Source organism: Rhipicephalus microplus, unplaced genomic scaffold (assembly GCF_043290135.1).
Source record: "Rhipicephalus microplus isolate Deutch F79 unplaced genomic scaffold, USDA_Rmic scaffold_14, whole genome shotgun sequence".
Classification (NCBI taxonomy): Eukaryota; Metazoa; Arthropoda; class Arachnida; order Ixodida; family Ixodidae; genus Rhipicephalus; species Rhipicephalus microplus.
In genome coordinates, this window is record NW_027464587.1 from 8,014,648 (window position 1) to 8,042,373 (window position 27,726).

General features: G+C 45.3%; 1 protein-coding gene across 8 annotated transcripts in view; it reads right to left on the reverse strand.

Moving 5' to 3' along the window:
• Window positions 1-27,726, reverse strand: part of LOC119181217 (DNA excision repair protein ERCC-6) — a 794,400-nt gene that overhangs the window by 659,157 nt on the left and 107,517 nt on the right. For all 8 annotated transcript variants that reach the window (XM_075882812.1, XM_075882811.1, XM_075882810.1 and 5 more), the window contains exons 4-5: window positions 20,071-20,131; window positions 4,815-5,177 (exon numbers count right to left, since the gene is read on the reverse strand). In XM_075882812.1, coding sequence (XP_075738927.1) covers window positions 4,815-5,177; window positions 20,071-20,131 — 424 coding nt within the window. The remainder of the gene's footprint in view (window positions 1-4,814; window positions 5,178-20,070; window positions 20,132-27,726) is intronic.

Below are 27,726 nucleotides of genomic sequence, written 5' to 3' on the forward strand. Positions count from 1 at the left end.
CGCGAGTTGTGTTCATTGATCTATGTGGTGTTACAGTTATTGGTATGCCACCGAAATCTGAGAGACGGTCTAGCTTTTTAAATTGTTCTTTGTCACGGATTTCGAGGAGAAGGTCTCCACTAGCCATTTTGGTTACCTTGTATCCTGTGCCAAGAGTTTCGGTAAGACATCTAGAGACTAGGAAAGGAGAGACGGTCCTGGCTTGCTTTTCAGTTTTTTCACAGTGAATGACGTGGAAATGGGGAAAAGTTTCTGTTGGCTGGTTGAAGAGATTTCTGTCGTCGGTGCGTACCCGCTTTAGGCCTGTACGATCAGATAGTAGAAGGAATGCGCCATGCATGCCGGTCTTATTTTTGTTCAGCAGCGTTGGCAGCCACCCACCACGGAGCCCAACAAGGGGACGCTGCAAGTTTACAGGTGCTGAAAGCTTGCAGACGTCAGCCGTACAACACTGCCATAACCCAATGCGCCTAGACCAAGGTAGGCTATTTGCACAGGGTTAACCCTTGCCGCCAGGAAAATTGGAAGTAAACAGAAGAGAGTAGAAGACAGGACAGATAGATAGTGAGAGATAAAGACGAAGATGTAGGCAGAGAGAGATAGGAAAAGGCGACTGCCGATTTCCCCTGGGTGGGTCAGCCCAGGGGTGCCGTCTACGTGAAGCCGGGGCCAAAGGGGTGTGTTGCCTCTGCCAGGGGGCCTTAAAGGTCCAATCACCCAGCGTCGGCTCAACCCCCAGGATCCCCTTTTTCCCGGACACGGCAAAGCCACGCACGGCTAGGCGTGGGAGGGAGTAGGAACTGCCCCGTTAGCTCGGGTCCGTGGTGTCGCTACACACCAAACGCCTACTTGCGCAGGCGCCCCTGCGGGGAGGCGCCCGCAACTAAAGCAACGCCTGCGACACTTGCAAACGTTATTCTAAACCTACCCATGTCTCATATTCAGTTTCACCCTGCTCACGACATATTCAATCACAGCCACGTTGCCGACAAGATGCGAGCACCCCTGGTGACCACGTGTCCTTACATTTATCCCCAATACTTGATGGAAGCGAAACAAGCAGCACGACAGTGCTGGGTATGCAGCTTTGCTGCCTTCAAGAGTGCAAATTTTCATGCTGCAGGTGGAACGAAAGAACCTGTGCGAAAGAGGACATACGCCCGCGAACACGCCTGTGGGAGGCGCGTGTTGAGTTGGCAAAAATACAGCAAGACAATCACGCTGACGTCCCTGCCTTGTTAAAATGTTGACTGAGTGGCGGCACTGACGTGTTCTCACACAGTGTTCCTTTGATAACTGCCACAAATGTCCTACATGCGTATTCAATTCCACGCGCGTTCCTGTAGCCACTTTTATCAAAGCTGCTCTCACACGCTCCACACTGTCTTCATGCCAAGGCCATCGCAGAGCAAGCCCGAGCTCGTCTGCCGAGAAGCTCAGGCCATCCTGCATCGCACCCATGGCCACGTCAGAAATTGGGGCAGCAACATAATCACTATCGGGTACTGGAGTGAATGGCGAGAGCTGGACTTGGACTGCGGCTTGCGGCGGGAGTCGGAGGAAATCGACAGAGCGTAGACGAGGTGGGCTGGTAGAGACGGTCTACAAGAAGAATGGGAGTTCAAGCCAAAGAAGACCTTCAGAACAGTCAATGAATGCAGAGTGCGAGGTCAGAATGTCGAGTCTAAGAATGAGGTCGTGAGGGCAATTTTCCAGTACAGCAAACAGAACTGTAGTTCGATGCTCACAAATCGTTAATCACGCAGTGCCCATTTCAAGCACAGCAGGAATACTCCCATCCGCTGTACCAATGGTAGGCGCAACCGCAGGCGTCAGAACGTTTGGAGGTGGTGGAGGAGGTCTGAGCTCATCACAGATATTTGTGCACAAATATCAATAAGAGCAGTTACAGGTAAACCATTGACGAGAATTGTAAAAAGGTTGCACCGCTGGTCGGGAAAAATCAGAGGAGGTGCAGCCTGAGTCGTGTATGCAGCGTCACCACCGAGGGCTGCACCGACTAGTTTTCCGAGCAACGGTCTTAGAGAGACCGAGAGCAGCGAGGTTGGGGTGAGCGGGACTGATGACACAGGAACGATGGCAAGCGGCTGGTCTGACACTCTGGAGTATGCTCTGTACTTGTCCCAGCACGGTAGGACAAGGCATAGGGCGCATGTTCGGAGCGGGATCCCCAGTCATAGAAGCTTGGTCGAGGTGATGAGGTCCAACGGCTGCGAAAATGGCGAGCGATGTGTCCTATCTCATAGCAAGTGAAAAATATGGGCCAATCATCATAAGTGCGCCATTCGGCTGGGTTTCATCGTGATGTGAAAGTATGGTTCGAAATGGCAGCCGCAACTAGGGGAGGAGCCGAGCTGTAAGTAGCAGGGGCATTTTGATGAGAGGGCGAAATGCCCATATTGGCGATCTCTTGGAGAACCACAGCCTGTATCATTGAAACAGCTGCGAGATTGTGTCCTGGAGCACTGACGCTAGACAGCGGGTGCCATAGTCTCGAGTTCCTGACGGACTATTCTGGTGACGTTTGGCGGCTCTGATCATTGATGTAGTGTGAGAAAATCTTGCAAATCTTCGCAGGAGGACGTAGCTGCCATGTTAGGAAGGTGGTCGAATCGGTGAGTAATGCGCCTACGTTTCGCTTGTTTGAAGTGACGACATGCTCCAATGACCGACTTTACTGTCGAACAGTCCTTGCACAGCAGGAAATTGAAGGCGTCATCAGCAATTCCTTTCAGGATGTGTCTGACTTTGTCTTCCCCAAGCATGTCCTTGTCGACCTTGCGGCACAAAGCCAACACGTCCTGGATGTACGCAATGTACGGCTCTGTGGACGTCTGGGCACGAGTTGCAAGCTCATTCTTTGTAGCCACTCGTCGTACGATGGGTTTCCTAAATAAATAGCATAATTTCTGTTTACAGACGTCTCAGCTGGTTAACTCTCCTTGATGAGTTTCGTATCATAGTTTTGCATGCCATGCAAGTATAAGATGATGTTCGCCAACATAAGCTTTGGATCTCAATGGTTGCTGCTACTGACCCGCTCATACAGAACCAGCCAGTCGTCGACGTCTGTGTCACTTGTGCCGTTGAATGGGCCTGGACACGAGGTTGCACAACGATCGGCCGCGAGGCTGACGGATCTTGTTGACATTGAGTAACCTGGTCATCCATTTTGGTAGCTGCATTGCGCCGTCTGCTGCGAAGATCGAACTCCTGGGGCTGTACAGCGTATTATACTCCACACCTTCCACCAATGATGCTACGGGGAAGAGAGTGTATTCGAAGAATATATTTGCGCGCAAATGCATACAGCGCTGCTGCAGTCCGTGCACGTTCCCCTCAGCACCTTGTCATCGTCATTCTCAAATGTCTACTCAGCCCGTGACAATATTATCAGTGTAACTTCGATTCGAACACGTAGATAGGAACCTACATTGTCTTCAGACCGAATTCGTTGAGTGATGACATGGTTATCATGAGAAATGGTGCATACTAGTCATTATAGTAAGAAATTTGATGTCTCATCTGAATCCATGAGTACTGTCCATGCATGCTAAATTCCCATAAGAGGCTTTGTCTCTTGTTTCTCTTTCTGCATTACAAAAAAATGTAATAAACTTCCACTAATAATTTGAATTAGTGATTGATACGATCATGCCCACCTGCAAACCCCTGTCAAAACAGTGGCGTGCCTTTCTTTGATGTCACACTAACGCGAATGGGCCCCACCTCTCATTTTTGGGGGGAGGGAAGGGGGGTACACTTCGTCTGAGTGGTTTTTACCAATACTTTATTGATTTCAATGAAACACACTGAGTTTATGTATTATTTGTGTGCTGATTACAAACATGCATTTTTTTGCTAGTACAACATGTAGATTTAAAATGCTCGGTGCCATTTTCGGAGGCGTGGTTTATATAAAGTGAGACAGTTACAAAGTCAACAAGCACTTCAGAATGACTTGGAATGAATATAGAGTGCAACAAAAGGAAAACGGCTGTTCTCAGCCCATTTAAACTAATTTTGTGCCATGTTGAATATTTGTGAGTAGTCTTAAGTTGACGTAGGCTCATGAGCGAATGTCCAACATACCATAACATCTGTTCAAATGCGTTTACAACGTCCATTCTGTTTTCTTGCGGTGTGCTTAACTACTCTGTAACAGTCACCGTTTAGACAAACTATGGCTCCACTGTTGCTCAACATAAGAGTGGAGTTTTTCACATGAAAGAAACATTTATAAGCGCCTGAAAACCACATAAAATGTTTTTGACATTTTTAACACTACCTAGTATAATACAAAAAATGCCACATTCCCTCCTCAAGTTTTGTTATCGCCCTGTTTCACTGTCAGTGATTCTCAGCACAAACCGCGCCTGCAGTGTTCGAGAAGCTTTGGGAATACAGTAGATCACTTTGTTAAAATTACGCCCACTTAGCGAACATTACAGATTGTTCTAGAACCTACGTGGCCGCTAGCGATAATGCTAGAATATTTGATGGCAAGTGTATAAATGCCGACGTGCTGCACCGCTTGTCAGTTGATTGACGACCAACGCTCTGTTCGCCGCTATCGGTACCAGAGTGTATCGCTGTAATCTCACTTTCCGTAGACCGGCCAGAAATTTGGCACAGATGAACGGTCTCTGTCTTCTTTGACGTCACGACCCCGTGACGATAGTGCATATTAGAAAACTTCACACAAATTTACTCTATAAACCAAGGAAGTTTCATCACAAAAAAAAAAAATTCAGGAGCCATGTTGCCTTTTAGAAGCACTGATGCATAATCACCTTTTACAATAGCGATGTCACCAGCATAGTCCTCATCACTGCCCAAGGATTCGGGTAGGTAATCTTCATCAGATTGCCCCGAAACCTCAGAGTCACTCTCATCAAGATCAACGACGAACTCCTCCTCCAGGCGGCTTTTCTGTGGCATTGTCGAGCGGCGCCGTGTCACCGTGCCCAGCCGTTCTTTCTTCTTCCTCTTGCGGGGAGGTGGCACCTGGGACACCAGCTGTGCACTGGTCGAGGGCTGGGCAGCACACAGACTGGAGGAGGGCGCAACGGTGCTGCCAAACGGTGTCATCTCGCCCGTACGAATGAGCATCTCCTCCTCAGTCTCTTTGGGTTTCGGGATGTCGCTGCTGCCCCCTACACACAGCGATAGAAGTTCAAGCATAAGTCATTTATATCTATATATCTATCTATCTATTTCTGAAATACCTTACAAGCCCACTAGCCATTGTGTAAGGGCTGCTCAGATATTATATTATTACACACAAAATAAGAAGGTATAAAAGAACCAAACTGAAACAGCTGCATACCTGCCAACCTGGCAACAGAAAAATTAGAAAAAGCCCCGAGCGGAAAAGGGGGGTGAGGGTTTACCAACTTCTTCTTTAATTTGCAGCTATGATAGATTTGCCTTTAACAACAAGCATAATCATGTTTTGCCACCGAAGGTCATATTGACGCTCTGAAATAGTTTCTTTAAGTTTCGGAACCAAAAAACAAAAAAAATTGCTAAAAACAATGGAGGAGGGTCCTAAATGCAAGTGCATGCATCGGCGTTGCCGTCTCATAATGGCTCGGAGTGGCCGAACACACGACGATAGGGTTTCCCACTAAAGTGAGAGTCTCATAGGGGGAGCACTACTGCTCCCGAAATTTCGAGTCTTCAAAACAACTAGCAGGAAAATCGATTTCCGTCCAAACAACTCATGTATGTTTTCAACCAACAGACGAACCGGTCAAAGCTTCGGCTTTGGTAGCTACCAGATTCTTCGAACAGAAACGCCAGACACTTCTAGCCTTTTCAACATCTTTACCGCCTTTAATCTATTGCAGCTTCAAACACGTGCCTTCGGTGTTCGTAGATCGCTATTGCATCGCCGCAACTGCGGTTTGTGCACGGCGGTTGCGGCAAACGGTACTTTTGTTTTCAATCCATGTGCCTTCAGAACTAAGTCGTTTTATGCTATCTATGATCGCAACTACCGTGGTTTTGTGCACAGGGTTTGCAGAAAGCAGCGTTGCTTTGACTGGTCGAGCGTTGGCTGCGCGCGCTCTTTTGGACTTTTGTCAGCAACGTCGTCGCCATATACAGTCGAGCCCGACTATATCGAACCCATTTATATCAAATTATCCCGTATATCGAACAATTCCTAAACACGGTAAGTTTACATTGAGAATATATAGCAAAAGTTTTTGTTTTATCGAACAAAAATAGCAACGACAACTGATATATCAAACTCCATGTGTCTCAAAAGTGCCCCAGCAAGTTGGCTTTCCCTCGCGGTTGCGGGAAAAACTGCCGGCGCCACCCTAGAAAAAGTTGGTTAGACCCGGTTGTGCGCGGGCGAACACCCCTCTCCAAGAAATGATCCTGGCCCACTCGCAGCGCTTACAGCCAATCAGAGGCCATCGTGCTTTCTCCAAGGCGCGGAGGCGGTAGAAGTAAGCGCCATTTTTTCTTTCTTTATGCTTGTGTGCCTGCTGCTGCCGATTCAGCGTGGTCTGTGGTGTTTCCTGTTGGTACTCTGTGAACTGTATTGGGCGCTGTCATCATGGCTTGCGCAAAGAGGCAAAATTTGCCGTTTGCCGCGAAACTCGAAATCATCAATTGGGTTGAGCGCGGTGAAAAGAAGTCCGACGTCGCCGCCGCGTACAAAATTCCAAGGAGCACCTTGAGTACTATCCTGATGAACAAGGCAGACACCAGAGCCAAGTCCGACAAAAGGCCAGGTGCCCATGGCGCCCGACATGTGCGCGCTGCTATGTACGAAGATGTTGAGGCAGCCGTTTACAAGTGGTTTGTGGACGTTCGGTCGCGAAACATCCCGGTGTCCGGCCCTATGATCGAGCAGAAAGCCAAAAACCTTGCTTTTCTGCTTGGCAAGAATTATTTACAAAGCGGTTCAGGCTGCCTTCAGCGGGTCAAAGAACGGCACGACATCGTTGGCAAATCTGTTACAAATGAAAGCAGAGTGGCGGACCTGGACAGCGTAGAAAAATGGCTCGAGGAAAACTGGCGAGATATCGCAGCAAGATATAGAGCCCAAGATATCTTCAATGCGGATGAAACTGCTCTATTTTGGCAAATGTTGCCAAACAAGACGCCACGACAAGACAAGCGGGTTTCGGATCACTGAGACTCTACTGTACGTGTAGATGAACGCCTCTAAAATTCGTTTATGATAAAATGCGGTGGGCTCGCAAAAAGCCCAGAACAGGCTGACCTGCATTTTCGTCAATGCGGCCAGGCTTCGCACACTAATTTCGATTTCCGGGAGATTTTCATGGCAACTGTACAAACGGAAGAAACGATCGAAATCCGGGAGTCTCCCGCATTGGCAGGTATGTGATGATGGTAACACGATGGAATACATATTCTTCTCTTCTGGTGGCGGAATACATCACAATACCATTTTCGTGCCCTCCGCAACTCTAGAGCTACGGAAATGCATCGTAGCCAATCGCGGAGGCCATGTTATTTTACTATTTCTCATTTCAGAAATAAAATATTGCTCGTAAAATTCCAGGCAAGATTCGTAAAATCGGTAGCATGGCCGAAATTCGTACATTTTATGGGAAAATCAGAAGAGTTGACAGGTATGCAACTGTACATGATAGAGAAAACTTTCACAGTTCATACAAAATGTATATGTAATGCGTAATACAGAATAAATAGCTACTACATACCTAATACTGATACAATATATACAAACCCAGACTTGTCAACCTCAGTGCAAAATGTGCAATTAATTGGTGATAGAATGCGTCAGGATTGGACACTACGTTGTTGGTTTGGTTATTTCATCATTTAATGGTGCATCGAAGTGCTGACGAATTGATAGTGTGACCATATATGTGTATAAAGCTAAATTATCATGCAATCTTTTGCATGTTCCGAATGGCACATCAAGATAAAATAAATGTCAATAAGTAGAGTGTACCTATTTATGGAACAAACAATGTTAGTAGCCCATGATAAGTTTTGTCCTATTCTGTCGAAAAGTATTTGTTTGTGTTATACAGCCACACCTCACTACAACAAATGCAGCTTCTACGAAATTTCCACTACAACGTGAAGTTCTCTGTTCTCAATCAATATGTGTCAATGCATAAATCTATTCTCGCAGCAATGAACACTTCTACCATTCCACTTGCCCGAAATTCGACAATGCATTTCCAGCTGCAAATATTTCATGCCGTGTATGTTTTATATTTTAGACATTGTATATTTTAATGCATTTTCAGAACATAAAAATACGTCAACAAAGTGTAAAACACGCGTTGCAACCACCACAAACCACCCCTGTCTACTGAACCAGTGATGGAATTGCCTGTTTACTTTTCGGAGCATACTTTGGAGCAGAAAAAGTACTAGCAGCTATAAGTGTTTTTGGAGCAGAAATTATGCTAGTTTAGAGCAGCTATTGATGTTTTAGGAGGAGATAATAAGTTTGCCATACATTAATTGGAGTTCAAAGCAGTGACGAAGTATCTTATAAATATCATTATTTCTTATGAGATATCTTTAACAGACAGCAATCGATGTAAATTTCATGTAGCAAACAAAGGCAGGTCATCAAAAAAGTTCTCTGAAATGAGCTACAATTTAAACTGCTAGTGTTTGTGGCAGAAATATTATCAAACTGGACAATCTGAGTGCCATATTTTAGAAGTAACCACTGTCCCACATAACTGTTACCAAATAAGCAGTAAATAATGGACATGACATAAGGACAGTCCTGCTCATTTTCACATTTGACTGCATTAGCCAGCATGTCTAGCTGAGAAAAAAAAAACAGCCAAACGAACTATATGCTTAATATGTCAATTCTTTTCGCACAAATGAGATTCGAGCCAATAATGCTGCACACTAGCAGCACACAAGAATGATAGTACACAGATTCTTTTCAGTTTCTTAAGAACTTTGTGAGTCATTCAAACAGTAAAAGTTCATCATTCTCATTCTCTCAGTGTAATTTCAGAGCAGGTTCAGAGCAGCAACCGACAAATATTGCACTTTGGAGCAGCATTAGAGCAGCATTAGAGCAGCATTAAAGCAGCATTTCTCTTTTGGAGCAATTTGGAGCAGCACTTCCATCACTGCTAAGCATGGGGGCCAGAATTGCTCGATAGTGATGGCAATGAGATTGCCCTGTTTTTGTTGCTGGCTTGCTTCTGAGCCTAAGACAATCCAAAGTTGAAGCTCAGTTCATAGAGCTGGCAGCTACAGGCAGCTGTCGAGTGCAATTGTAGAACGATTCCTCATCCGATGCCCACGCTTTTGGTTTTTTTTTTTCTTATGCTTGGCCAGTGCGGTCACTAATCAGCGCGGCTGTTCGTCCACGTTACTAACAAAATCAGCCATCTAGTAGATGTTATTGTGCTCGAGGAGCTTACCAATACATGCCGCTTGATCTCGCGTCAACAATATGCAAGATCGTTCAAGAAGACCTCACTCGACACGCTCGCCTGACGCCGTAAGATGCTACACCCGCGCCGCCTCCATCTCCCCATCCCGTGTCGATTGCCGCAGCAGGTGTGGATGACTAGAACTACAGACCACCCTCACCACTGAGGTCACAGCGCAATAACTTCTTGCTGCCAAAATGCGGAGACCGTTTCAGTTACCCCCACCAGCCGGCCAACATCTATCAGGACCCAAATGAAGATGTATCTGTACCACCACCACGTCAGCGCAATGCCTTCCAGGGGTACAGTGCATACCGCCAAGCCCCTGTATGCTACGGCAGCGGTATCGCCGGGCATGTGGCTCGGTTCTCGTCGACAGAGAGAGCCGACATTCCAATCAATTCCTCTTCAGCGTTTCCGCCAGTGGACACTGGTCGCAACAACAGTCATTGGCCCGCCTATTCCAGGAGTACCTCTCGGCGGGAAAATCACCGTGGCAGTTCCCCTGCTTCTCACCGTAGTTTGGTGCCCCCATCTGGCCGATTGCATCGCTCGCCTTCACAAGGATGACGGCTGTCATTACCCCCGCCGCAGGAAAACTAGCCAGAGACCCACAACAGGATTTGCCTCAGATGCCTCCACCAGTTAACAGGTCCAAGAACAAGATACTTGTGGAAATAGATGGCTTTTGTACAAGTGCTTTGGTGGACACTGGAGCTACGATATCAGTTATGAATCTTTCTTTCAAACATCACAATGGCCACAAAGTCAAGTTTTCTTGGGGTGAATCAACAAGATTTCGTGGTGTTGGTGGGGAGGTACTTCATTCTGTCGGAGTTCATGCCTTCAACGTCTTATTGACAGGAAAGGTGTTCTCAAAAAAGTTTCTTGTGTTGCAATGTTATACCCACAATGTTCATCTCGGTCTTGACTTTCTCCAAGGATGTGGCGCTTTCATCGACTATGAAACTGGTGAACTTTCCGTCAACAGTGACACTGTTCCTGTCTTTGTTGATGAGGCGCCACAGGCCATGAAGGACGCTCTGATCATTTCGAATGAACTGACAGTGCCACCATGGTCAATAAGGTATGTTGTGGTACTCACTCCAGTATCTGCCACATCTTTTGACGCCATCATTGAACCTGCCATCATTCAATGGGCTAAGAAAGGCACACTCGTTCCTCATTGTTTGGTATCTGTTGATGAAGGAGCAACCTTTTTGTGGGCACTGAACTGTTTGCCAACGCTGGTTGTGATCCCTCGAGGAATGAAGCTCGGCATCTTCGATGATTCCACTGAAGATTCTATTGCGATCATCAACAACAATGAAAGCGAAAAAAGTACAGTCTCCTGCAAGCGCAGTTGTTCTTAGGAGTTGCAGATTGTTAGGCATGATTAGTGCCACTTTACGGTCACCGGAGCAGCAGACGTTATGCCACCTGTTGAGACAACATGCTTCTGTGCTTGACTTTTGTCAAGAGGAGAAGCCACTACCTTTACCATGTTCTCGCGCTCATCATAGGATTGACACCAGCACTGCCCATCCGATCCGACAGAAACCTTACCGAGTGGCGTCATCAAAACGAAAAGTTATTGCGACCAGGTTCAGGAAATGCTGAAAAAGAGTGTCATTGGAGAGTCGTGTAGCCCGTTGGCAGCACCGGTCATCTTGCTTATAACTGTGCCTCATGGTTTTGCGTTGATAACAAAAGACTCCACGCCGTTACCAAAAAGGATGTATATCCGCTGCCTAGGATTGACAATGTTATTGACTGCTTACACTTGGCTTCATACTTTTCTTCAATAGACTTACAATCAGGATAATGGCAGATACCTATGCACCCTTCAGACAAGGAGAAGACCGCATTCGTGATGCCTGACGGACTGTACCAATTGAATGTGATGCCGTTTGGGCTTTGCAATGCCCCCGCCACCTTTGAAAGATTTATGGACTCTGTCCTTCGTAGTCTTAGATGGGAGGCATGCTTATGCTACTTGGACGACGTCGTCATTTTTAGGCATACCTTCGTAGAGCATAACAATGTCCATTTAAGCCTTGTTTTAGACTGTGTCGAAAAGGCTGCTTTGATTTTGAACTCTAAAAAGTGCCGGTTGGGTGAACAACAAGCATTAGTTTTCGGTGACTTAGTTGACAAAGAGGGTGTCAGGCCATATCCCAACAAAATCAAAGCAGGCAGCACATTCAAACCACCCCAGACACTAAACGAACTTCTCTGCTTCTTGGGCTTACGTTTCTACTTTCGTCACTACTTTCTACTTTCGCCCAGATTCGCGGACGTTCTACACCCATTGACGAGCTTATTGGGAAAAGACAGCCCATTTGAGTGGACCCCTGAATGTGATGCCGCATTGTCTGAACTGAAGCTTCTACTTACATAAGAACTATTCTTCATCATTTCGATCCATCTGCTCCTACTGAAGTGCATAGTGACGGAAGTGGAATTGGCAGCGAAGGTGTGCTTGTTAAGCGCCATAATAATGCAAAGCATGTCGCTGCTTATATATACAAGTCGATCTCTAAGCAAGGCTGAAATGATTTATACGGTGACAGAGCAAGAATGTTTAGTGGCTGCATTCACCATTCAGAAGCTTAACCTCTACGGCCGTCCGTTCACGATTGTGACAGACCATCATTCATTATGTTGGCTTGTTACCCTCAGAGACCCTTCTGGCCGCCTTGCACGATGGGCTTTATGCCTCCAAGAATTTGAATTCAGCATTTCGTACAAAAGTGGAAGATGTCATACTAACACTGATTGCCTTTCTCGCCTACTAGTGACCACGACGGAAGGCAGTGCAGATACCTTCGACATCTGTTTTGCTGCGGTCTCTCACATGTTTCCTGACGCCAATATCTTCAAACGGGAACAACTCAATGATTTATCTTTAGACCCTTTGTTTGCTGACGCCTGCAGTCTGAAAGGCAGTGGTCGCTTTCACATTTATGATGGACTGTTGTGCAAGACGAATTACTCAGCCACCGGTGTATGTTACTCACTGGTTGTACCTGAAAGACTTCGATGCGACGTTCTTCGTACTATGCATGATGATCCAACGTCAGGACACCTCGGGTTCATTTGCACCTTGCATCGAGTACAGCAGCGTTCTTACTGGCCTCGAATGTGAGATTTTACGAAGCAGTACGCCTCGAGCTGCAAGAAGCACCAGCGTCACAAACGACCGACCAGTGCCCCGCAAGGCCTTCTTCACCCCGCAAAACCACCTACTACGCCTTTCGAGCAGGTGGGCATCGACCTATCATATTTGAGGCAGCGGCTGTGGCAAGTGGTTCTTGGATCCCATGCTGATTGCTTCCTACTTGCTCTGCAGCTATCTGGATACAGCTGTCTTCAGGGCTCGTGTGCGGCTCATCAACTGTCAAGTCCAGTGGCCTCTGAATCGCCTACATCCACGACATCATCATCCGAAAGAGGGCGCCTACTACCGTGATGTCACAAGGATAAATAACGACGCTTCCTGTGGAAGTGCATCATTTTTGAGGCAGCGGCTGTGGCAAATGGTTCTTGGATCCCATTCTGATTGCTTCCTACTTGCTCTGCAGGTTGGTGTCCTTGTTTTCTGCTCACGTTAGTGTGTTCTCTTTTACCGCAGCTGCTGTCTCCCAGTAAGTGTTTATCTTAGTTTGTGTATTTGCTATCGTTTGTGTATTTGCTGTCATGCCAACCAATGCAGAATTGGCCAAAAAAATTGAAGCACTTGAGTCTTTGGTTCGCTCTAGTCTTGATACCCTTGCAAATGAACTAACAGCTAAAATTAAAGAAAAGCTAGCACAGGAACATGCGTCTCTCACTGATAGTGTTCAATTTCTGTGTGACAGTTTCGACTCTATCAAAACAAAGCAGGATGAATTGAAACTAGCTAACAAGGAACTAGTTGCGCAAAATGAGGCACTGACTAGAAGGGTTGCGGAGTTGGAGCAATACTCGAGGCTCAATAATGTTGAAATCAAGGGCGTTCCGGTCACTCAGGGTGAGAACTGTGCGGCCATTGTGATGCAGATTGGCAAAGCTATTCAGTGTCCTGTCACGCCCAGCGACTTTGACACAGTTCATTGAGTTTCAACGAAATCAGATGAAAAGAACATTGTTGCACGGTTCTGCTGCCATGAAAAGAAAAACGACCTCGTTCGTAAAGCACGTAAGACCCGTCCGAACACTTCTGATGTTGGCTTCTCCGGTAGCTCAAGTAAGGCAATCTATGCAAATGATCACCTGTCTCCAGAGAACAAAGTATTGTTTTCTAAGGCCCTAACTCTGAAAAAAGCACACAAATGGCAATTTCTGTGGACAGACAATTGCCAGATCAAGGCGCAGAAGTCTGGTGACGGCAGAGTATATCGCATTATCAAAGACAGTGATCTTAGCATCTTTTCATAGCCACTGAGTCCTACGCCCAATTTCGTGCTGAACACTCGTTCACTTTCATCTTATCATCATGGCTTTGCTATCCCCTGACGAGACTAAACATATGCTAGATGATAGTAATCACTCCTTGGTTCATTTCAACGCGCGAAGCCTCCGCAAAAATTCGGATAATATATATAACTTTATAGATTCAAGAAGAACGGCTATTTGGGCTAGTTGGTTAGAATTCATGATAATAAGGGCTGCAGCACGAGCACGAAGATGCTAGAAGAAAAGTGAAACGAAAGACGAGGCTAGGAAAGCAAAGAGGACAACACGAGTGCTGTGTTTCACTCGCGCATTCTTTCTCCATCATTTGCATCTCTGAAACATGGCTCTGCACTTATGACGTCAATCTGTTCGGCCCGTCATCGTACGAAGCTGAGTACTGTCATCGTTGTTCAGACAGCATAGTGGCTCAGCAATATTTATCGCCCCAGATCTGTCCTACACCCGCCGACAAGATCTTTCCTTAGGCATCTCGCATTGCGAATCCGTGTGGATTGAATTAGATAATTCTTTTTTAAACGATAATAACAACATTATTCTGGGGTGTATTTACCGTTCGCTTTCTTCAAATATGAGGAATTTCATTTCTCGCCTGGATACCATTCTGCATCAGTTATCATCTGAAGGCAAGCGCGTTGTCTTAGTTGAAGACATCAACATCAACTTGCTTAACACAGACAATTGTACATGCACAGAACATAATGACTGCTTCAGTGCATACGGTTTTGAGTCTCTCATTTCATCTCCTACTAGATGTCCTATTTCTGGTGCTGCTTCATTGCTTGATCATGCCATCTGTAATTTCTCGCTCTCTCCCTCTGTAGGAGTAATTCATGTGAACATCACTTATCATTATCCCATATTTCTTGCTTTCAACGTCGTGAAACCATTTGATTCACTCATGCATGTTACTTCCGTACTTGACCAGGAATTGTTTTTCAATGCCATTATTAAAACTAATTGGTCCAGTGTTACGTCCTTATGCAAAGTAGACCAGGCATTCAACAAGTTTTCTTCCCTTTACCTTAAAGCCGTAGAAGAATGTACTAAAACAGTCAAATGTAAAAAGAGGTACCAATATCCTAAGAAACCATGGTTATCTGAGCGACTGCTAAAAAGTATGCGTAAAAAAGATAACTTGTACAGAAAAGTCAAAAGACAATCATTTAACACTGCTTTAGCTTCACGCTATAAAAAATATTGGAATGTTCTTTCGTGTCTCTTGAAAAATGCCAAGAAAAAATATTGTGATGACCAAATATCTAGTGAAAAAAACAACTCTAAAAGACAATGGCAACTCTTAAACGATTTTCTAAATCGATCAATACATAGTTCACCTTTGCAGAAAGTCATATATAAAGGCGTTACACATGATAACCCTGAAAGTGTTGCTGATGCTTTTAGTAATTATTTTTTCGAATTTTTTAGTGAAAAACATAGCAGTTCTTGCTGTAATCTACAACGTTCTAATCATTCTTTTTTTCTTTTCCCCGTGAGCCCTGATGATGTTTCTACAGCAATCAAAAGTCTCAAAGAAACCGGCCCTGGTATAGATAAAATCTCGGCACGACACTTAAAACTTGCAGTAGACACTATTTCTGAACCACTTTCTATAATTATATACCTTGCGTTCAAGCATGGCAGTTTCCCTACTTCTCTAAAAATAGCTAAAGTCCTTCCGATCTTTAAAAGGGGTGACAAGCAATCTACTTTTAACTATCGCCCCATCTGTATTCTTTCTTCCCTGAGCAAAGTCATCAAAAAACTATTAATAACTTGGCTAAACAAGTATCTTATTAAATTTAATATACTGAAGCCCTGTCAATTTGGCTTTCGCGCTGGAAGTTCTACCAACCTTGCTATTCTTTCCCTATCAGACTTCATCGAACACTCCATAGACGCAGTAATTGTAGTAGGGTCAGTTTTCTTAGACTTCACAAAGGCATTCGATACCATTAATCATCTCATTTTATCCAAGAAACTCGAATCATACGGTATTACAGGTCCATCCCTCAAATTTTTAAACAGTTACCTCCTTAACAGAAAGCATACTGTTTACATATCGGGCTCATTTTCTTCTACTAAAACAATAAATCAAGGAGCTCCTCAAGGGTCATTACTGGGTCCATTACTTTTTTTTTACTTTACATTAATGACCTTCCTGACATTATACACATGACTCACTGCGTTTTATATGCTGATGATACTACTATTTCCATTGCTGATAGATGTATTGACGTCACTAATAAATTAAATGCTGTACTTTGTAGCGTGTCAAAATGATGCCAGGAAAATTTCTTAATTATTAATACAAATAAATCTAAGTTTATGGTTTTTAGATCAGCTCAACGCAATTTAACTTCCTCACCACAGCTCACAGTTGACTCTCCTTTGATTAATATCAGCGACAGTGTATCTTTTCTTGGCGTTCACCTCGACGCTAACCTTAACTTCGCTCTACATATTGCTCACATTAGAAAAACGGCAGCATTCGGCATTCGCGCATTACTCAAAGCTCGCTCATATTTTTCTCATAAAGCACTCCTTTCACTTTACTTCGTATTCATTCATTCTCATATCACTTATGGCATTGCATCATGGGGGAATACTTACCGGTGTCATGTTTCATCCGTACAACATCTACAAAATCGAGCTACTCACGCTATTTTTAACTGTTCTCGCGACAGAAGCGCCACTCCCCTTCTTCAATGCAATAAAATCTTAACTGTTAGGTACCTATTCAGGTTTAATCTAATTATGTTTCTGCATAAACAAATAAGAAATCAACTTTCTGCTAATTTCATTAATCCCAAGATGTTAGTTAATACTAACACAACCAGGTTTGCAGATAATAATGGTAACTTTTTATTTCCTAAGGTTCGAACTAACCATAGTAAATCATCTTCTCTCTTCTGTACCATCACCATATGCAATAATTTGCCCACTTTGCTAAAATGCAAAGTTTCAATAACTTCATTTAAAAACTCATTAAAAGAGTACCTGTTAAATAGTTGATCTAATCTATCTTCTTTGTGTTGTTTTATGCTGTATTATTTGTTTTTTTGATTCCATGCCTTTTAGTTTTCATTCTGCTTTGTATATTTTTGTTTCTACGATTCTAACAGCTGCTTGTGCTTTTATTATTTGTAATCATTACCGAGGGTCCCGTTGCAGTCGTGTACTTTGGGACCCTCGTCTGTATATTTTACTCCCTGTAACATCTTTTTATGACATGATAATAAACTGATTGATTGATTGATTGATTGACCTATTAGGCCCGTTTCCGCAATCTTCGAACAACAACCGCCGGATAATAGTGTGTGTTGACCACCTTACCAGATACGTCGAAACCACTGCGATACCATCTCCCACAGCTGATGGCATCGCTGCCTTTTTGTTACACTCTGCTGTTCTTCGCCATGGTCCACCTCAAGTAATCATCAGTGACAGTTGTCGCCAATTCATCGCAGACGCTATGGAAGAATTGCTTCGCCTCTGCACTTCGCAGTTCAGACATTCAACACCATACCATCTTCAGACGAATGGTCTTGTAGAAAGTACGAATTAAATTCTTACTTGCTCGCTATGTGCATCTCGTCGAATCACAAGAACTGGGATGAGATCTTACCGTTTATTACCTACGCATACAATACAGCAAAGCGCGAGACCACGTACTTCACGTCCTTCTACCTGCTCTACGCTAGATCGCCGCGCAGCTCCCTTAATATAATCCTGCCACTTAAGCTCCATGCCGACTAGTCCGTGGCAGAAACATTGTGCCGGGCTGAAGAAGCCCGCCGCATTGCTCGCCTGCGCACACTGGCATCACAAGATCGCGCCAAGCAGCGGTACGATCAATGACATGATGCCATTTCATTTGAAAAGGGTGAATTTGTGTGGCTGTGGACCCCCCAACGGAAAAGTGGTTTATACCAGAAGTTTTTACCACAGCACACAGGCCCCTTCCTCATTGTATATCCCTTGAGTGACTTGACGTACGTCGTAACATGCTTGACCACACCTTGTCGTCGGTCATATAAAACGCAGTTGGTGCATGTGGCTAGTCTCAAAGAAGTTTCATCCCTCCAGTGACTTAAACTCGCCCAGCGGGCTTCATCTGTGAACCGGAGATTGCTACAGTATGAGCCGGGCTGTAGTATGTGCCAGGGATGTGGAAGAGGAAGACGAGGTTGTCTGGGGCAGCCTGAAGACTCAATCTTTACTGCGACTCCCCAATCTCATCCTCACCCTATAAATAAACCCAGCCATCTTATATTCAACCACAACAATATAAATAGCATAGAATAAGTCACTGCTCCACGATACCATGCCTCCATCTCAAAGTTGTCTGATTTGGACCGCACACAGCTCCTAGTGTTAGCGTGTTAAAGCAACTGCCAAGTTCATTGATGAAGGATGTTGTGGCCATTGTTTCAGCATGTTTCTCAATGCAGCGTGGCAATGTTTCAAGGATAAGGAAGCAGCCGACACTTTTTTTGAGAGGGAATAAAAATTCCTTTGTTTTCCTACCTCAGGTCGGCAATACTTTTTGTCAATTTCACTACAATAAAACTTTCACTTGAATAAAGTTTTTACCATTTCATTGTAGCGAGGTTGGACACTTTTCACCATTTGTAGTAATGTTAGTATTTCTCTAGACCTTGTGCAAATTGTTAATCGCATAAATTGTTTTCTTGATGTTACTGCTGATCTCCTGTTCTGTTTGGCTTCTACCTGCAAATAAAGTGTCAACCAAAATTTTACTTAAGTGACCGACATTTTTTTCGCCTCCTAAACTGTACTTAATATAATTTTTCTGGGTCGAAAATTCCCACCTAGAGTAAATTTTTTATTTAAAAATTGGACAAACCGCAAGCTCTGCCTGCAACAGTTAAACGCGATAGTGACATCCTGTCCCCAGTTCAACCACTTAATGCATACTTTTTATAGTATGCTATTACTCGGGAAGTTTAAATTGTAGATTACTACAATGTAATCAACAAACTTTAAAGTGGCTTGTGTCAGTGAAGCTTTCGCATATGGTTGCATTCTGTGTAATGGATATCGTGCTTTAAAACCCTGAGAAATTATGCGCATGAAATCATTCCAAACTTCCTAGGCACCCACTACGTGTTCTGAAGGGAATATGCGCAGTAATATGTGTACCTTTTGTTGGGTGGCTGGCTTTAAACCATAAAGTTATGATAATCACATGTTGTGATGCCCATTGGAGGTGTGCCCTTGTAGTGTGGTTCACTGTCAGAAGGAACACTCGAACTTCTGGCCGGCGAGATTTCTACATGTAGGTCATGAACATAGGAGCAGCGTGCACCCAGTTTCTTCTGCTATGTCTCCGCCTGAAAGCGATTTTCGCGTTGCAGTTTTTCTAGTTGTCACTCTGCCTGCTGCTCATCGGCTTTCCAACAAGCACAAAAAAAAATGTACCGTTTTTCACAAGCTCTCATTGTTAAACCCGCATTATTTTTAACATACTCCAACTGGCCGCTCTTGACAACAGATTTAAGTTTGATGCACTAAACATTCTAAGCTCGCCTTTGCAACCATGAAGTATTGGCTCATTAAAGAAGTGGAAGGCAGAATTGGTATCAGTGCGAAAACAAAAAACACGAAGGATCATGGCTCCCTCGCGCACGCCAAGTGCATGGGCGGAGAAGTAGCACTAGCTTGATGAAGCAATGGACATGCACCCCACTTCCAAATCTTGCCAGCAGTTAGCAGACCACCGGCCACGCACTCGGGTGTTCCCTCTAAAAGAGGACCGTACTGTACCTAGCAATACTAGTGAGATATTGAAGCCTGTATACATGTTTTTAAAGCATTACTTTCATTGCATTTCCAAGCAGAGGAAGTTATTTATTTTAAGTGTATTTCCAAGCAGGCTGTGCGGTACAACACCTGCTTGCCATGCAAAAGGTCTGAATTCCATCCTCACCCGGACGTAAATTTTTATTATTTCATTTGCATCTTTCTCGATTTTTCGTGAGTCACGCACAAGATGATTATTTTTCACTCACAGCCAACAACACCCACGGCAACACTGAAACTTCTGCGAAACGAGCTCTTTAATGCCTTTAAATAAGGAATGGTGGCCTTGGTTATCGTATGAAACAATGCCTTGCTTCATGGCATGACAAAAAGTTCTCACCCTCAAAATCTATGGCAAGCAACCTCTTCTCCTCCGCTTCCAGCTCCTGCAGCTCCTCCATCTGCATCATATACCACCATAGGGCACCTCACCAAATGGACACAATACAAGGTCATAGCAATCACAGATGTTTCTACAGACACTGCTAGTGGACAAGCAAAAGTATACAAACACCCATTTTAAGATATTTTTTTAAACAATATTGACAACTCTTGAGTAACCATTTCAGAAATAAGGTTACTCCAGCCTGTTTTAAAGGAATGACTGTTTTAAAGAACATTTAAAACACCCATTTATTGTGTTGAAGGAAACTACAGTTACAGCATGCCCTTCTCTTGTTTGATAACCGTAAATGAAAAAAAAAAAAAACTGGAAGTGTTAATGCCATAAAAGACATTTACGAGCTGAAAGTTTAATTGGCTGAAACAGTTGGGCACAGCCACTGAGAGTGGTCCACTGCGCCCGATTCGCAGTTCACTCCCCACAGATGTATGATTTAAAAATGAACCTAACTTCCTATCACAGTGTGCACACAAACGTGAATACTAAAATTCGCCAACCACACAGTGCCCCAGTTGTCTTTTTTATAGTGTGTGCACGTCCGCCATATACTGTCAGAATGAACAAGCTACCAACCAGCCCAGTTAATATGCTAGCTACCTGATGCTCTATACACTCTAGTTTTTTAATATTTGCAAAAGCGAATGGGTCCCAAATAAACACTGCATATTCCAACAACGATCAAACGAAGGGATTCAATATTAATAAACGAACGCTAGATGTAAATTATTACTTCAATGGCCTCTCAAAAAAAAACAGTTGAAACAACAGCATCTGTGTGCTTCGTCCAAGAAAAGATTATTCATTCACTATGTTGGACGAGTTGGTCATCATTACTTCAAAAACATGGCACAAGCTTAAAAACTGAGAAGAACGACAATGTCTTTCAAGTAAGGATGCACTGAATATCGCAACATAGCGTACTGTTAGGCTTCATTTCTTCTGCAGTAGGCCCTTTCCAGTCTGTTTTTCCTTCCATTTGGGCTCAGGACTATGCACACTTGATCACTCTTGCTTCTTGCCGTGCTAGATTTTCTGCTTGAGAAAAGGATAATTACCCAAGACGTTATCACGAAAAAAAAAATGGCACTTTTTCTGTCTTTTCTTTGTTTTCGGTTCTTCGGCTTGCACCATGTTTTCCAAGCAAATATTATTAGTTAACCACTGGCCTAAATATTTGTACACTGTTAGCTCTAATAGTCATATATTATCAACACCTTTTGCATAATGAACAGGTTTGCATTTTTTCATATTTCGCATATCAAGAACTTTTTCAAAATTATTTGACATTAGCTATCTTTTACAGCATGCAATGAGTTTAGCCTGGTCATCATTTAAACACACCTGATTATCCACTGAAGACTACTTTTCCTATAAAATACAGTTGTAAAGGGGTTTATTGAAGGAGCCGAGAAAGTGGGTAGTAGTTCGAAAGGAACGCAGGCGGACCCAGATGACGGTGCTCGATCGCCGATTTCATGCCTTTTTTTTCTTGTGTTGAGCCGATGGTATCAACGTCTTTCTTCTTCACTATAGTTGCTCCCAGCGAAAAAGATGAAGCCATCCTGGCAATCTAACACGTGGGGACAAGCGGGTCGAAGTAGGGCTTGAGACGGTTTACGTGAGCACTATCACGTCCACGCCGACGACGGTCGCTCGGTGGAGCCATGAGTTCAATGGCGTAGTTCACGGGTGAGGCACACTCGACCACGCGGTAGGAACCATGGTAATTAGAGAGTAGCTTCAGTGATACACCAGGGGCGCAGGGCGGTTCGGTACATGCAGCCATACAAGTGCGCCAGAACGAACGTTGGTGCAGCACGATGGTCGTTGTGACGGGTCTCTTTCTGGCGCTGTTAGTCGGCTGTAGTAAGCCGCTTGACTAGCTTGCGGCACTCTTCTGCGTAACGAGCGGCTTCCAAGACAGGCATGCATTCGGAGGGATCTGGCGAGTATGGCAGCAAAGTGTCGATGATGTTCGATAGTTGGCGACCGTGTAGGAGAAAAAATGGAGAAAACCCAGTAGTGACTTGCGTAGCGGTGTTATACGCCTGTGTCACAAATAGAAGAATGAGGTCCCAGTTTGTTTGATCGGAGTGACATGCGTCATGAGCATGTCCCCAGAGTACGATTAAACTGCTCAGTCAAATCGTTGATCTATGGGTGGTGGGCTGTACTTTTCTGGCGTACAATATGGCACTGTTGAAGAAGTGCTTGGATTACATTAGAGAGGAAAACACGCCCACAGTCACTGAGAAGTTCGCGAGGAGGACCATGATGTAGCACAAAACTATTGAGTATGAAAGTTGCGACGTCTTGTGCTGCAGCTGTGGGGAGAGCAGCAACTTTGGTGTACCGTGTAAGATGATCCACAGCCACGATAGCCCATCGGTTGCCTGCCATTGTCAATGGTAGTGGTCCGTAGAGGTCAATTCCTTATCGGTCAAATGGGTGGTCTGGGCATGGAAGTGGCTGCAATGAACCTGTTGCAGAATGTGACGAGTTTTTCCATTGCTGACATTCGTGGCAGCCGCAAGTGAACTGGTGGACGAAGACAACCATTCCACGCCAATAATACCTTTTTCGTAGGCGCTCCTAGATCTTGAAAACACTGGCGTGAGCACATTGTGGGTCGGAATGAAACGACCCGCAGATAGTAGAGCGCAGCGTTCGGGGAATGACTAGAAGCCATTTCCTACCATCTGCTGAATAGTTGCGCCGGTACAAAAGGCCATCCCGAATACTGAAGTGCGGAGCCTGGCGGCGCAGGGTTCGAGTGGTTGTAGTGTCGGTGCCTTGGATAACGTGTCAAGAAGCAAAGCAATCTATGGGTCATTGCGTTGTACAGAAGAGATCGTGTCCTTGTCAAGAGTAGACAACGTGTTGTCTGAGGGAACAGATGCAACGTCCTGGGATGGGGGAGATCGCGACTGTGCATCAGCATCGGTATGCCGGTTGCCGGAACGATATACAACACGGATGTTGTATTCTTGAAGCCAAAGAGCCTAACGGGCAAAAAAGATGACCCGATGGATGCTTGAGCGAAGACAACATGCATAATGCGTGGTGGTCCGTTACTACATCAAAAGTACGGCCATAAAGGTATGGGCGGAAGTTGACAAGTGCCTAAACGATCGCCAAGCATTCCTTCTCGGTGACGCTGTAGCTCGATTCAGCCTTGCTGAGAGCTCTGCTGGCGTAGGCGACGATAGACTCAGCGAATCCAGGCTTGCGTTGCGCGAGAACCGCACCGAGGCCGACACTACTGGCGTCAGTGTGGACCTCAGTTGCCGCCGTAGGATCGATAGGACGCAGTATTGGTGGTGAAGTGAGGAGATGATGAAGGGTACGGAAGGCTTGGTCACACTCAGAAGACCATGACGAAATATCAGTGGCGCTGCCTAGAAGTTCAGTCAAAGGCGCAATGATAAAGGCGATGTTGCGCACGAACCAGCGAAAGTAGGAGCATAACCCCAGGAAGCTCTGTAACTGCTTCATAGTCGTTGGTTTGTGAAAGTCAGCGACAGCACGTAATTTAGCTGGGTCTGGAAGTGTACCGTCTTTTAATACGTCGTGACCGAGAATCATAAGTTGCCGAGCAGCGAAGTGGCACTTCTTGAGGTTGGGATGGAGCTGAGCATTTTTCAGGCACGTGAGGACGTGTTTCAGGCACTCGAGATGTGTTGCAAAGTCTGGCGCAAAAACAACAATATCGTCGAGATAGCAGAGACATATTTGCCACTTCAAACCCCAAAGAACCAAGGCCATCATGTGCTCGAAGGTGGCAGGCACATCGCAGAGGCCGAAGGGCACGATATTAAACTCATATAGACCAACGGGTGTCACGAAGGCTGTTTTTGGTCGATCGGCATCTGCAAGTGGGACCTGCCAGTACCCTGAACACAAATCTATTGATAAAAAAACTCGGCACCTTGTAAAGCATCAAGGGCATTGTCAATCCTGGGTAAAGGTTACATGTTTTTTCGAGTGATCTTATTTAGGCACCGGTAATCCACGCAGAAGCGAATGGAACCATCCTTCTTTTTAACAAGCACTACAGGTGAGGCCCATGGACTTTGTGAAGATTTATTGACACCCCGTTGCAGCATATCGTCCACCTGTTCGTTATTAACTTGGTGTTCTGCCGCAGAAACACGGTATGGTCGATGCCGCAATGGCACATGGGAGCCAGTATCGATGTAATGTAGAATGGTTGAAGTGCGGCCATGTGAAGGTTCAACAACATTGAAAGATTCGCGGTACTGGTACAGCAGTCAGAGGAGTTCAGATCATTCAGATGGTGACAGTCCGTCTGCGAGTGCCGAATCGAACACTTTCAAAGCCTGTAGATCAGAGTGGTTAAGAGCAGTGGCGGTGGCGAGGTCACTTAGGGATGATTCTTGCTGCACGATAAAAATTTGTTCATTATCAATGGGCTTTACGCATCCATGAGATTCGCCTTTAAACAGTTTGATGGTATGCAATTGTGAGTCGGGCAGTGCAGGTGGCTATAGGTCGAACAGGTTCTCTATTTGCTCCATGTTAGGACATCATATCAAGCGGCGTGGTCACCTTTCGGAGCTTGTGGCAAAGTTCGGAGTCTATAACAGACACAGTGGCACCGGTATCTACTAGAGCGTATGCATGGGGGCCGTCTACAAAAACTTCGACAATATTTCAGTTTAGTTCAGTTTATTTCCTTAAAGGCCCCGTTTATAGGGGTGTTACATAAGGGGTGGGGACAACATGTAATGGGTAAATCCAAATGAAAATAAAAATCAATAGGACTTTGGAAAAAGAGGAGAAAGTATGTTGATACACTGTGAAAATGAGAACATGCGCTAAGTAATTAATTTGGTAACATTAGAAGAAACAACATGATGTGGCAATATAACGTAATAATCATTGAAAATCTTGCACAAAAATAACACTGTATAAATAAATACCATAATAACAAACAATGAACACTGTAGAAATAATGACTTGCGTTAAGTACAATCAATGGCAACTAAATTGGTAAAACAGAAGACACAGCAGCATAGAACATGTGACGGTTATTTGTAGATACAACATTGTGCGGAAGGGCATTCCACTCCGACGCTGTACGAGAAAAAAATGAAGTAGAGAAGACAGTAGTGTGTGTGCGCGGTTTTGAAACCTGTAGCGGGTGACCAGTGCGTTGCGATACTCTTGACGGTGGGGTGATGTACGGCATGCGGTTAAGTGAACTGTAAAAAAACTTATGAAAAAGACCAAGGCTGGAGATCGTACGACGGTGTAAGAGGGATAGTAGTTTAGATTTTTCTTTTAGGGCGGATATGCTTACATCATATGAGTAGGATGAACGAATGAGTCTTGCTGTGCGATTTTGAAGAGACTCAAGTGCGTTGATGAGGTATTTTTGATATGGGTCCAAGATTGGTGAAGCATATTCAACTTTAGGCCTGATTAGTGTTATGTACGCTAGTAATCTTACGTCGCAAAGATTATTTTGACGGCAAAGTGCGAGGATTTGAACGTTTCGATAGCGTAGCTCTTGCCTCCTGAACTGCAACGGCTAGTTTCCCTCATTTTGGGGGGCTGGTCGTGGACGCATGGGTGACAAGGAGCGACGATTGGGTGAAAGTGAGCGATGAGTCGAAGTTGCCGAATAGTCACGGGAAGACGTGCTTGACTGATGATCCGAACTTTCGTAACCAGAAGGGGGTCGGTCCATGTAGTTGCTCCGTGATCGGGCGTCTGTGTAGCTGGGTACGCGACGGCGGCAGTATCGGGAGATATGGCCAGGGCCGCCGCATGCAAAACAGATCGGCCGGTTAATGCGCACTTGCCAGGCATTTGCAGCGAGGGGTGCCGCCCACGCAGCATACGGCTGAGTCGAGACTGTGGTAACGAGAAGAGGAGCCCATGCGACAGAAGACTGAGTAGGAGCGGGGACATGCAGCAGTCCATTGAACGGCGAGGGCTGTTGTGGTTGCTGCTTCTTTACTGCGTCAGCATAACTAAGAGGCACGGCGACAATTTGCTGCTGAAAGGGCACTGGCACAGCCTCGGCAATATGGTCCTGAAGCACATGTCGGAGCATGGGAGCTAACGAGGTCGGTGGTCGCACTTGCTGCTGCTGCAGGAGCTCTTGGCGCTGAAAAAACTGCAGGAGGGACAGCTGACGTGCGACCTCCTCACGCACAGTCTTTCATTTGTGCTAGAAGGCGGGAGTGGTCAGGCACGATGTCCAGTGCAGCAAGTTGTTGTGTTGGTTTGGCTGAGACGGACGACGGGTGCGAGCTCGGTGCCGTCGCAATTCGTCGTAGCTCTGCCACAGAAGTACCACTCCAGACACCGTGCCAGGAGACTTCACAAGGAGCATTTGAAATATGTCATCATCGACACCTTTCATAATGTGCTGGATCTCGGCACTTTCGTTCATTGCGGCATCGACCCGCCTGCAGAGATCGAGTATGTCTTCGATATAGGCGGTAAACGATATAGGCGGTGCCGTCGCAATTCATCGTAGCTCTGGCACAGAGTTACCACTCCAGACACCGTGCCAGGAGACTTCGCAAGGAGCATTTGAAATATGTCATCATCGACACCTTTCATAATGTGCTGGATCTCGGCACTTTCGTTCATTGCGGCATCGACCCGCCTGCAGAGATCGAGTATGTCTTCGATATAGGCGGTAAACGATATAGGCGGTGCCGTCGCAATTCATCGTAGCTCTGGCACAGAGTTACCACTCCAGACACCGTGCCAGGAGACTTCGCAAGGAGCATTTGAAATATGTCGTCATCGACACCTTTCATAATGTGCTGGATCTCGGCACTTTCGTTCATTGCGGCATCGACCCGCCTGCAGAGATCAAGTATGTCTTCGATATAGGCGGTAAACGTTTTCGCCAGGCTCTTGTGCCCGTGTACACAGGCGTTGTTCGGTGCGCAACTTCTGCACGGCAGGGCGACCGAGAATATTGCCTGCTTGAAAGCGGCGCAGTTTTCGAACTCGGATTCGTGGTTTGTGTACCACAACTTTGCCACATTAGCCAAGTAAAAGTTGACGGTGCTCAACTTAGCAGCGTCATCCCACCTGTTTGGTCCACTGACTTTTTCATAGGACGACAGCCAGCCCTCAACGTCCTGGTCTTCGGGGCCCAAAAAGATCAAGGGGTCTTTCTCGCTGGTGAACCGGGCCGGGGCAAGTAGCGGCCACGAGAGGTGCTGTCTGTTGGGCAGCGTCAACATGCATAGTCGATGGGCGGGTCCGGGATCCGAGTTACAAAGCGTAGCTTATGTAGTTACCCAGCACCTCCATCAAATGTAAAAGGTTTTATTTGAAGGAGCTGAGAAAGCGGGTGGTAGCTCGAAAGGAACGCAGGCGGACCCAGATGACGGTGCTCGATCGCCGATCTCGTGCCTTTTTTTTTTGTGTTGATTATAGTCGAGCCGATGGTATCGTCTTTCTTCTTCACTATACAGTGATCAATGTAACGTTTCACACGAATTGGCTGGAGCACATTTGGCAGGCAATCCAAAATAATGTCAGGAAATCTACCACTCTCATAAAAGTATGTAACAGCCAGTGCCAGTTCCAACATATGGG